We start from the raw sequence: 12,203 nt of genomic DNA on the forward strand, positions 1-12,203 counted from the left end.
GGTCATCTATCCCCAAATATATCCAAACATCCACAATTCCAAGGGGTTGGTGGGCTTCCCAAAGCCCATCTTCAGAGGTCGGTTTATCCTTAGAGGAAGATTTCATCGAGTCAAGGCAATGCCCTTGAGGACCTTTTATAATCACCCTTTCTTTGATCACCGGGACCTGAGCGGCCTAGAGAGCAGGTTCCCCACGCGGGGACGCCGACCCCCGCGGCCTCCGGACAGGACCCTCCGGCTCTCCCCTCCCCCAAGCGGTGTCACACAGGTGCGAAACCTGAGGGGGCACCCGGGAGCGACGCACTGGACGCGTTATGATGGGGGTTGGAAGGGGGGATGGGCCCTGGGAGGGGAGGGGAGGGGGCGGGGGCGGGGGCCTTCCCAAGGTTGCTTGGTGACCAAGCTCTCCGCCCAGACCGTTCCATTTCCTCAGCAGGGGGCGCCGCGGGCCGGACCGTTGCGGACGGACCTCCCAGATCGGCCCTCTTCCGGCTTCCCCCCCTCCGCCGGGCGATGGCCAGGCCCGTGACGTCACAGGAGGCGGGGCCAGAGCCCCTGCCGGGTGCTGGAGGCGCCATTGGAGCCGGCTTGGCTTGCGAGCTCCGCTGAGGAGCCGGAGGTAGGGCAGCGTTTACAGCCGCGTCCACTCCTGCTCCTCGGCCCCCGAGCGGCATGGCGTGCGGGGCGACGTTGAAGCGGCCGATGGAGTTCGAGGCGGCGCTGCTGAGCCCCGGTTCCCCGAAGCGGCGGCGCTGCGCCCCTCTGCCCGGCCCCACTCCGGGCCTCAGGCCCCCGGACGCCGAGCCGCCGCCGCCGCTGCCGCTGCTTCAGATGCAGACCCCACAGCCGACTCTGCAGCAGCCCGCCCCGCCCGGTTGCGAGCGACGCCTTCCAACGCCGGGTAACCTACGCTGCGGGCTTGGCAGGAAGCCAGGCCCAGGCATATGGGGGGTGAGGGGGGGGTTGGTTCTACGGGCGCTGGGCTGATTCGCGCACGTACCCCTTCTTTGCCCTGAGAAAAGGGAACTGGGGTGCCTCTGGGCCTGGTCTCTTCCGGGGATGAGAGACATCCGGGAGGTGCAGTGGGGCCACATTGTCCATTTTCGGTTTTCCGAGAGCTGGAGAGCCTGAGGAGGTGGGCAGCGGGAGGAAAGTGGGAATATCCCTGGCCCCTCGGGGCTCTCTCCGGCTCCAAAGGGCCTCCTGCCTCTGCCCCCCAGGCCTTCCACCGTACGGCCCTGCAGATCCAGTGGGCCATGGAAAATTGGATTCCACTCACGAACCCGGCCTGGAGGGTGGGGCCTGGGGGCGGGCTCCGGGGAGGGGGCTTGAGTGTGTGCGCCAGTGCTTCGTACTGTCGCCGGTGGGGAGACCTGGTTTCCAGGAGTCCTTCGGGACCACACGCCGCGGCACAAGTCGTGGCATCGGCATCAGTCTCTTTCGGGGGGGTGGGCCCTGCCCTTTATTGTAAGGCTGTGTCCTTTCATTGACCTGAAATCGGTAGTTTGTTAGCGAGAATCTGAGGATCCTTAAACATCCTGAGGCTCCGCAAGCAAGGGATTCGGCCATCCGTTGAGACAGAGACAGCCTCTTTATAATCAGGGATTCCATGATGGCCTAGGAAAGGGGAGCGCCGGTGTGACAATAAAGTTAAAAAAAAAAAAAAGAAGAAGAAAGAAACTAACCATTGTGCAGGTAGAGGAGAAAGTGCATCAGAATTAATATTTAGCATTTTTGATGGACTCTGGGAAACGGGGGAGGTCTCTCAACTGAACGTTGGCGAATCATTCTTTGTGTTTTTTCTATTTCTCAAGCATAAACAGTACCCGGGGACTGCCTTTAAATCAGTTAGTTCTGTAGGGTCTTTAGGCGTTATTTCCTCCTTTGCATATATCCGCGATGTAAAATTCAGGTTTTCATCCTCTCACACCTCTCCCAGTGACTGTCTTTACTCATGTTCACCTCTTTATACTGGCACTCAAAGAATGTATCATCTGTAACCACATCTTAACCTAATCAGTCTTTTATACAGTTTTTTTTTCTCAGACTATGCCTTTGCTCTCCTCCCCCTTCTTGTGCCCGTATCCCTGCCCATTTCGTGGTGTTTTTCCTTGCTTTTTGCTAATCCAAGTACAGTCATTTCTTCAAGTCTCCCATCCATTACCTGCCTAACCCTGCCTCATAAGGAACTCTGTTCTACTTTAAATTCCCTGACCACTTAATATTGCAGTGCCTTATGTACTGAATGAGATAATGTTTGCACAAGTTCTTTGTAGAGAGCCTTTCAAAAGCAGGGAGTATAGATGTCTTCTTGAAGTGATACTCTTTTCTTCCACTTGCTGCTGCAGATAGCCAAGGGTAGTCATAATCTTTCAAGACCTCTGTTCAGCGAAAAAGAATTAGTACTTTCCCTGTCAACCTTGAGAATTTTCTGTAAATTTTTTATTCCAAAACTACCCTTTAGACTAATTCTGTTGCAATTTACATTACAGCAAATGCTTAATCAGGATTATTGAATGTGTTTGGAAGCCTAAATATGGCCGAGTGCTGCAATTAGGATCACTATATTTATCAGTATTAATAATTGGTGCTTTGGCTTAAGTGAAAGATATCCCCATTGAAAAGAAAGAATGGGAAGGACATGGTAGTTATAGAAAGAATAAAGCCAATACTAAGAAGTAAAATTTTAAATCTGGCTTGATTTTATAATATTGTAGTTATCTGATGGGTGGTAAAGTTCTCAGAAATGGTCAAGAAATTGTCTTCACTTAAAAAAAAAAAGAAGAGGTGACATGATACCTTTTGTTGGAAAGGGCCTATGAGCTAGGTACATACCAGGCATGGAAGAGGATTGGTAATGTGATCCCAGTGAGAGGTTTATAAACATGGAGCGAGTCTAGGTGCAGAGCAGTTAACTTCATCACGACTTGAGGGTTGAAAAATAATTTCTAGATCGAAGCAGCATGTTAGCTGGTTCTTGAATAATATTGAGGGAAGAGACAGAGAACTGTTGAGCAGAGAGAAAGTGCTAGAACAAAACATAGAAAACCCACAAATTAAAGAAAAGATTGTTTAATGCAACCTGGCTATAGTGGGAGACAGAACTGAAAAAATAATTTGAGGCCCAGGACTTGGGAAGTATGGAGTTGCATACTGAAGAGTTCTGTTAGTCTTTAAACCATTGCAGAATTTTGAAGATGGGCTTATTAGCCTGATATATTCCAGAAGTATAATCTAAAAAAATTGGGAGACAAGGAGTAAAATTATTACCTATCACTAAAAAGGAATTTGTATTTTTAAATGCCTTTTCCTGTTTTATGGGAAGAAAATTACTTCTATTATTGCTCTTATGTACATAGGTGTATCCCATTTGTTCACTTTGCCATAGAGCAGGCAGTTAGAAGTTTATCAAAGACCTTCTGTTCTCCTGAGCATTGTCTTCATACTTGTCCTTTCTTGTTTCAAGTCTTTGCAGTTCCTTACATCCTTGTATTGAATCTGGCAAGTATGTGCTTGGAAAGTAATACATTTTAAAGGTGAGGGATCTAAGATATGAACTTCTCAGCATTTTTAAAGGAAAGCTATTCCAACATCCTTCTAACACTCTAGGCTGAGCATTATGGACTTTATAGGTGTAGAGCTAATTTAAGTTCATATTAGTTCTTGGTCTGCACCATTATTGGTTATAAAATTGTTAGTATCATTGATTTTTATCAAGTAGGCATTTAATATTTATATTGAAGAAATAGGCTGAATATCCTGAGTGACTTTCCAAGGTCACAATCCATGGTTATAGCAAAGTATACATTTGAATCATGTGAGTTGGGATGGTGATAAAATTTTCTGGTTTTTTTTTGTTTGTTTGTTTGTTTGCTTGTTTTTTTAATTTTGAAGGTTTATTATCTGGAATATGAATATATATACCAATCAGAAAATTCTAAACTCTGATCATCTCTTCTAAGCAACAAATCTCAGGTCTTCCCCTGGTCAGTGTCCAAGCTGTGGACATGCTGGTTTCTATTGTCTTCCCCAAAGATCTTGAGTCCTAGACCCAGATGGGACAAAAGCTTCATTGTTAGAATGCCTTAGTTGTAAGGACTCACCCTAATACCTTAGCTTGTGAAATTGTAAAATTTAAAGGATATCAAAAATAGCTTTTTTGTGAAAGACTTTTCATTTTTCTTATAAGTTCTGCTTGTTACTCCAATACATAGCAAATCTGGTTCTCAGTGTTAACAGAAGTCAAGCGTAGGGAACTAGCTGGTCTCTTATGCCAAAATAGCTCTATTTGAAGTATTGTTGGAATAGCAATAAGAGGGCATGCTTTAGGGGTTATACCATGCTTTATTCAGTGTAAACATTTTTCTTATTAATAACTTGGGGGAGGGACATGCTGTTTGAAGAAATTACATAATTGAATATTTATGTGTTTCTTATTAGAGCAAATTTTCCAGAACATAAAACAAGAATATAGTCGCTATCAGAGGTGGAGACATTTAGAAGTTGTTCTTAATCAAAGTGAAGCTTGTACTTCAGAAAGTCAGCCTCACTCCTCAGCACTCACAGCACCTAGTTCTCCAGGTAAGCAAAGTTTTGTGTCCACAGTCCATTGAACAGTTGGTAAACCAGGCCTCCCTGGTGGCATAAGGGGTTAAATCTCAGCACTGTGAAGCTCTCCACAGTAGCCTGAGTTCAGTCCAGGCCAGGTTGCTGACCCACATGATGCAGCAGCTCTCTCCTGTCTTGCCTGTTACTTCCCTCAGCAGAGTATTTTAGTCATTTCACCTGTTCTGTTCCCAACTCTTGCCTCTGGTGAATCCTCTCACTACCTCCTCACACTTCTGACCTACATCCAGCTCTTATGTACATAAATAAAAATAAATCTTTTTTAAAAAGGGTTGGTAAATGATTCTTAAGAAGATGGTTTCCTAAATCAGAATTAATATTGTCTAAAATAATGGTAAAGTGTATGCATTATCCTAATACTTACAAAATTGGGGAAAGACCTTTGATTGGACTAATCCACCCAATGCAAGGTACTCAGTAACTGCAGGCTCTAATACCATAGCCACTAACCGCTTGAAATCTTAAATTTAGTTTCTCAGATGTAAAGACCACACATTTCAAGTACATAGTAGGCAATGTAGCTGTTGTATTAGACAACACAACTATAGGACATTTCCATCATTGCAGAAAGTTGTGTAATATCAACAGGTGTTCAGAGAGGATGTGCTCAAAAATAGAATCTCTGGGTTGGAGGGAATCTTCATGGTCACATAGTTCAACCAGTATGGCCTGTGCCATATCCTTGCAGATAGGCAACATGCCAGTACTCAAAACATCTCTCTCCTCTAACAGTGGATCGGTTTATTTCCTCACAAAGCATTCTGTTTTTAACAGTTCTAAGAGTTAAAATTTACCTTGCCAGAGAGCTCTCTGGTTACCTAGGGTTTAAGTCTCAGTGCTATCATTGCTGCAGCATAGTTCACCTGCACATACATGGTGCATCAGACCTCTCTTTTCTCACCTGCTGCTCTCCTCAGCAGTGTATTTCAGTAGGTCTGCCTCTTCTGCTCCCCACTGTCTCTGGTGAATCCTTTCACGTCCTACCCCCAAGGCCTACCTGACAAAAAAAACCTTAACAAAAATTCTTTTCACAGAACACAAATTGCTGTTACCCAGGAGCTAGAGGGAGGGAGTGCTATTCCTCCTCTGTCACTACCTGATATAGTGACATGACCACTGAATTGTTCACTTTAAACTTTTTCTGACTTTTACCTCAAGTATATATTGATTGTCTTCTTAGAACCCAAAAGTCTTTGCTACACACATGCATGGTAAACTGTACAATGGTTATAGCTAGTAAGTCTCTCCTTAGTTTTTTCTCAAGATTTTAGTGATCAAATTTTGAAGTAATAGAATAGTTTATGGGTAGGGAAACAAGTAAATATAATGGCTGCCTGATTTCAATTGTAGAAACTGTTTTAAGCAAAATGATTTGTTTCTAGGTATAAAATGATTTATATGGAGGATTGAAAAAGCAGGCTCCAGGCTGAGCTTTAAGGAACAGCTCAAAACTAGAGCTGTTGCTGTTATGATCAGGGAACTGATTTCTACATTTTTTTGGCATTCCAATCAATATTGATTTGGGCATTCCAATGGATATTGATTTCTAACCACTGTCTTGTAAATATTTCTGTCTTCTCAGCCTAGATTTAAAAGGGGTCAAGGATGAGTAAGATGTATAATGCTTGAGCACCTCTTTAATGACCTGGAAGTTGGGTCTTAGAGATATCGCAGCTACAGCTCTATACCCTGCCTGGGAGCTGACCCACGTGGCACAGCAGATCTCCCATCTGCTGCTCCCTCAGGAGTGTGTATTTGGTGTATTTGCCTGTTCTGCTCCCCATGCTGTCTAGTGAATCTCTCACCTCCTGTGTCTGACCTGCACTTGAGTTCTATGCAAGGAATAAAAAAAAGAGATGTATAGTGCTTGACTGCTTAATTCACTGGTTTTGCCAACTATTTTATATTAAGCAAGACACTTGACCTACACCTCAGACTCCTACCCATTTCTTAATTTTTTTTTTTAAAGATTTATTTATTTGTGCATACAGAACTGGGGTACAGGCCAGAGGCTCAGGGGCGGTGAGAGGATTCACCAGAGAAAGAGTGGGGAGCAGAACAGGCAAATCAAAGAACTACACAGCTGAGAGGAGCGGTGGGCTGGTCAGGAGAGGTCTGCCTCTCCTGACGGGAATCGAACTCATGCGGAAGTGGCTTTAGATTCTCAGTGTTGTGCTTTAACCCGCTGCGCCAACAGGGAGGGCCTCCTAATTTTTTTTTAAAGATTGATTTATTTATGCATACAAGAACTGGATTGTAGCCAAAGGTGCAGGGGCTGAGAGGATTCATCAGAGATAGTGGGGAACAGAACGGGCAGATGAATTGAAATACACTAAGGGGAGCAGTGGACAGGAAAGGAGAAGAGAGGTTGAGAGGTCTGCTGTGCCTCCTTGGGTCGGGGATCCAACTCTGGTGTTGCAGTGGCTGCAGACAGCTTCTTAATGGTTCACTTTAATACCTTGTACCACCAGGGAGGGCCCACCTAATCATTTCTTATCATAATCACCTAAGGAACTTGAAAGATACCCAAGCTGTAGCCCCGAATTAAACCAGAATGTGTATCCTTTTTTTTTTTTCTTTCCTGTTGTTAAACTAAAGATACACGTGGGTTTAGATGATCTCAAGAATCTGGATAGTTTTCATGCTGTGTAAAATACTTTTTCTAATCCAGACTAGACTTGATATCAATTTAAATGTTTTGTTCTTTCCCTTTACCAAGTAGACTTGTAGTATGGGCTCAGATTATTATGACTTAGAACTATTTTTCTAGCTTGCCCCCCTGGATCATATTATTCCTCATACTGTTCTCTTTTAAAAACAAATGAGAGGAACTCAAAAGTTTATAGAAATATTCCTTATAAATGAAATCTGTTGTTTTTCTGAATGATTTTTATTTCTTAGATCTATCTTCATAAAGCTATTAGTACTAAACCTTAGAACTAGAATGTACTGTATAAACTAGATTTGTCTTTTGGCCAGGTTCCTCCTGGATGAAAAAGGACCAGCCCACCTTTACCCTCCGACAAGTTGGAATAATATGTGAGCGTCTCTTAAAAGACTATGAAGATAAAATCCGGGAGGAGTATGAGCAAATCCTCAATACTAAACTAGCAGGTAGGCTGAGAAAATACTATGCCTTTGTTAAAATTCAGTAAGAATTAGCCCTGGTAAAGTAAATAGTAATGTAGAAAAAGAATAAGATTTCATGCAGGAATGTTTGAAGATTTTTATTAAATTATTCTCATTGGTGATTGTAAATATTTCATTTATACATTTTATGGGAGGACTTTCATTTACATCTCTGAAACAGGATCTGCCAAGCTTCTTGTTAAGGATTTTTCCATGTGAATAAAGGCATTGAATAGGTTAATGGGCCTACTGGCTGGTAAACAGGTGGTGGGATAGTGCTAAACTCCCAACAGGTGGTTGAAGAGTGGCACATAGTCAACATTTTCAGACTTCCTGGTGGGAGTCACTGTGGCAGTGGGAAGTCTGACATCCTGTGATTTGGAGTTACATAAAAGACTGGAAAGCAGAGCTCAGGCTAGAACAAAGAGAATGCTGGCAACTAGTAACACCTTGTAAAAGGAAGGGGTCTGAATCAGGAATAGAAAGTAGTGTCTGTTTTAGTGAAAGGAAACAATGTTGTGATCAGAGAATTTTTTAGCAATAACTTACTCTGGTAACAGTATTGTTTCCTGACCTGGAGACCTATGCCATTTGCTTCCTCAAATGTTAATAGGTCTGCTTTGAATTGAGAACTGTTAGTTTAACAAAGGTTGTGTGGGGTTTTTTTAATAGTAGGACTTTGATATTTTAATATTAATATGTGTTAGAGGAAGCTCTAGTATATTACCCTCCTGTTCTACCTTCTCCCCCAAATTGTTCATCCCCATGGCTTTCTATTTACAAATGTTTGTCCTTCTGGGTTTCCTTTTTGCAGCAACTTTTGTGGGAATGGCTACACGTAGTGGGTATGGTAGCTTCTCTTAGCTTTCAAACCAACACAATTCCTTTATTTAAGGTGTATGTTGAAATTTATAGCAAAGATAAGTATAGAAAAGAGCAAGTAACAGATTTCAGAATGACCATTATAAGGAGGACCTGAGAGTGAGTAATTTAGACAAGGAAGCTAGCTATGTATCCTGTCACTTGATCTTGACAAGCTGGGGAATAGTTTCTGGGATATATATTGTCTTTCCCCTCACAGAACAATATGAATCTTTTGTGAAATTCACACATGATCAGATTATGCGACGATATGGGACAAGACCTACAAGCTGTAAGTATCAAATTTTTTCTTTGAATTTTCCAATTTTCAAGAGCAAGATTTTGGAGCTGATTTTATCTGCTGAGAGAAAAAAAAGCCCTTGTGAAGTAAGCCAATAGCTAATATTTAAAGAATATGTATATACCTAAGTTTTTGTTAACCCCTTTAAAATCTTCATTGAAGTTTATTCAGTGTGCAGTAATCCTATGAGGGATAATTACTAGTCCTATTTTACAGGTAATGATAGCTTTTAAAGAGGTTAAATAATTTGCCTGAATTCATGTAACTTAATGGGTCAGCCAAGCTTAAAGCCTGAGTACTTTGACTTCACTGCCAATGTATTTATTTCTTGACTTTACCCCAGAAAGATAACTGTAATTGTTAATTTATTAAGGTTAACTCCTTAAACTAGTTTATCAAATGTGTGACTAGAATTTCTTAATATGAAACATCTTGAAAACTACCAATTACTCATCATAAATTATTAGTAGTTAAATATCTAAACTGACCATGAGTCAGGTTTCTTAAATTCTCAAGAATTTAAGACCTTTCAAGTGGTTACTCCTATCACTCATGCTGTTTTCACAGTGGCCACTAGTTAATGTTTGTGTTGTTTTTGTTTTTGTTTTTAAACCATGTACTATGTTTTACATATCCTTACTTTTTTTTCTTCCCCTTATTCCTGATTCATAGATGTGTCCTGAAGCTTTCTTGCATATCTGGGTACCAGGTTTGACCTCAAGAGATGGCTGCTGTACACTTTTTGCAACTGGTTTGATATCACATTTCAGCTCCAACTTTGCATCCTGAGAACACTTAAATGTTTTCTGCAGGTCCATTTTATACAACTTGAAAGACCTTAAAACTTTCTGGTTGCCACAAGCATATCTTTCTTTTCTGCTCATCCAATAAACAGCTGTGCCCTACTGTGATAGATTTTCCAAACAAAAATACCTGGAGCAGCAGTTTAGCAAAATATGCCCTCAGTGGCACTCAACAAGTGGAGTTTCCCCAAGCACAGTCTGTAAGAAGTGTGTGTGAGAGTGTGTGTATATGTGTGTATGTGTACTTTAAGTTATTATTTGTATTGTGCAAATTTTTTTGATCTTGGGGATTCTGGCTGTGAATTTGATGCACGACAATTATGGTTAAAAACATTTGCTTGGTCTACAGAAGATCGTTAATGTTTTGTGACCATACAAGTTGTAACAGTGGATTATTTTACATGTAGGTATTATTGTTAAATACAGGGACTGTTTCCAGGCACAGAATATGAATCATACGTTAGGATGGACATTAGATATGATTATGACAATATAACAAAGGTCGTGGTCCTAGATCTACAAATATGGTGAGGAATTAGAACAAAGTGGAGACAGGCCGTTTGACACATGGACGCTGCCTAGCCCTGTTAAAAAAATACTTCGACTCCAAGCCTTAAAATACCCACATGGAGTCTGTGTTCACCTCATTCACATGAAGAGCTCCTTGGACACTGAACCTCTTAAAAAGAAAATGTCTCCTCAAGAGCAGGAGCATCAGGGTTGCTTGGGAGCACAACAGGTGAGCACGGGGCTGGGCCAGGCCCCAGTGGCACTGCTACTTGGAGGAGCCTTTTTGTTATTCATAGAATTTGAATCCTTTGGTCAGGTTCCCCCAGCTTTTAAGAAGTGTCCATGTTTGACTGCTTAAGCTTTGTTTTGGCAACCCTGCCCAAAATTGCTTACAGGCTGTTCTTCACCTTGTTTCCAAGGCTGAGGAACAGAAAGTAGCCTCTGTTTTGAGGAGGTGGAAGTTAGTACACATTTATTTTTTACTGTGACTTGTTCAGGACCACATTTTACAAAATGCCTTGTTTCTTTTATTATTGTTTCTGAAAAGGAAATGCAGTTAAAATTGTTTTAGTTTGAATATAGAGTAGTTTTTTTAATTAGGGTTATTTTGAAAATTTCCGAGTTTAATTCAAATGTATGCCAATACCTTCCAAAGGTGATATTCAGAGACAGTTGTTCTGATCAGATGGCTTAGAGAAATTTCTGGAATATTCACATTCGAAGATTCCTTATTAATGAATGTCTTTGACTTAAATCTAACCAAAAACTGCAATGTTATTCTTTGTACATTTTCATTATATAGTGTTAACAAGCTTAGTTGCAAACAAATAAAATACTTAAGCTATTTGTTTACCTTGCCTTCTTAATACTGTGATAATGTTTACTCTAATAACTTAAATGAGACTGCTACATTTCCCCAGCTCAGCATTACAATTAAGATTTATAGACCTTTTTTTAGAGTCTAGCAGTTATCTTTTAATCATTAAAGAATTATTTTACTTCATATTTGAAGGGCAATTTGTTTCATCTCTTCTTTTTTCCAGGTTAGTCACTTGTTCCCAAAAGGAAGAACTTAACAGTGGTTGTAACAGGAGTGACCTGACCACAGGATAGTTAAACCAAAACAAGGGAAGGGCAGCAATGGTGCCATCAAAAGTCCTGAAGAATGAATCAGGAGTGGGGAATATAGCTTCTCTGAAGGTTTTTTAGCCCCAGTACCTCACGTGGACTTGACGTCATTAAATGAACCTAGGCCCCTCTGTCTAACAAAGAATATATGTCAGCAAGGTAAAAGCTGCTAAGTTTTGCATGAATGATAAAGTGGTAGACCAGTGAAAAGAAGATAGAAGTAGCAGTAGTGACCAGGAAGGCTTCATTGAGGTAGGTGGAATTGGAGTGAACTCAGGCAAAAGGAATTACAATTTGAAATGAGCCAAGGCTGGTAGTAGGAAATCCTGGTGGTTGCAGGGACACATTCTTGTCTAGTCAGAGTATGAAACCCTGACCCTGGTTAGAGCTTGAAAAGCTAGATATTGTCTAATAACACCATTGACTATTAAGAGGCAGGCCCCTTATTTTGTAGGACTTGAAGAGTTTTAGAAAAATTAGGGGTCAGTACATTTAAAAAGACAAGTAACGACCTAGGGTCAGGTTGACTGGTTAAGAGCCTCTTTTCATGTCTAATCATAACTAAGGTCTATAGATTAATTGGAAAGGCTGATTAAATATGGCTCTAACTTTGCCTGAGTAAGCAGAGGATGGCCCTTGAATCTTCCTGGTCTCCGCTTCCCTCGCCTCATAACTACACTTTCAAAGATCCCGTTTTGTTAGGTCTCCTTGGTGACACAGTGCTATCAAGTTATCACCAGCCTCTGCAGCCTGGTTTGATCCCTGGCCAGGGAGCTGACCCACACGGCACATCAGACCCCTGCTGTCTCACCTGTTGCTCCCCTCAGCAGTGCATTTTAGTCGAT

The 12,203-nt window shown here is 41.7% G+C and overlaps 1 protein-coding gene across 1 annotated transcript; it reads left to right on the forward strand.

The window, feature by feature from the left end:
• Positions 1-533: 533 nt before the first annotated feature.
• Positions 534-11,087, forward strand: AKIRIN1 (akirin 1). The gene is made up of 5 exons (XM_004678825.2): positions 534-901; positions 4,441-4,581; positions 7,606-7,740; positions 8,837-8,908; positions 9,590-11,087. The coding sequence occupies exons 1-5, from the start codon at positions 673-675 to the stop codon at positions 9,598-9,600; spliced, it is 588 nt and encodes a 195-aa protein (XP_004678882.1). The 5' UTR covers positions 534-672; the 3' UTR covers positions 9,601-11,087.
• The last annotated feature ends 1,116 nt before the right edge of the window (positions 11,088-12,203 follow it).

The sequence above is a fragment of the Condylura cristata genome, unplaced genomic scaffold (genome assembly GCF_000260355.1).
Source record: "Condylura cristata isolate star-nosed mole 26May11 unplaced genomic scaffold, ConCri1.0 scaffold00008, whole genome shotgun sequence".
NCBI lineage: Eukaryota > Metazoa > Chordata > Mammalia > Eulipotyphla > Talpidae > Condylura > Condylura cristata.

Coding starts and splice junctions, on each gene's coding strand:
- AKIRIN1 (XM_004678825.2), top strand. CDS start 673: ATGGCGTGCGGGGCGACGTTGAAGCGGCCGATGGAGTTCGAGGCGGCG. Junction 902..4,440: donor GCGACGCCTTCCAACGCCGG/GTAACCTACGCT, acceptor GTTTCTTATTAG/AGCAAATTTTCCAGAACATA. Junction 7,741..8,836: donor CCTCAATACTAAACTAGCAG/GTAGGCTGAGAA, acceptor TTCCCCTCACAG/AACAATATGAATCTTTTGTG.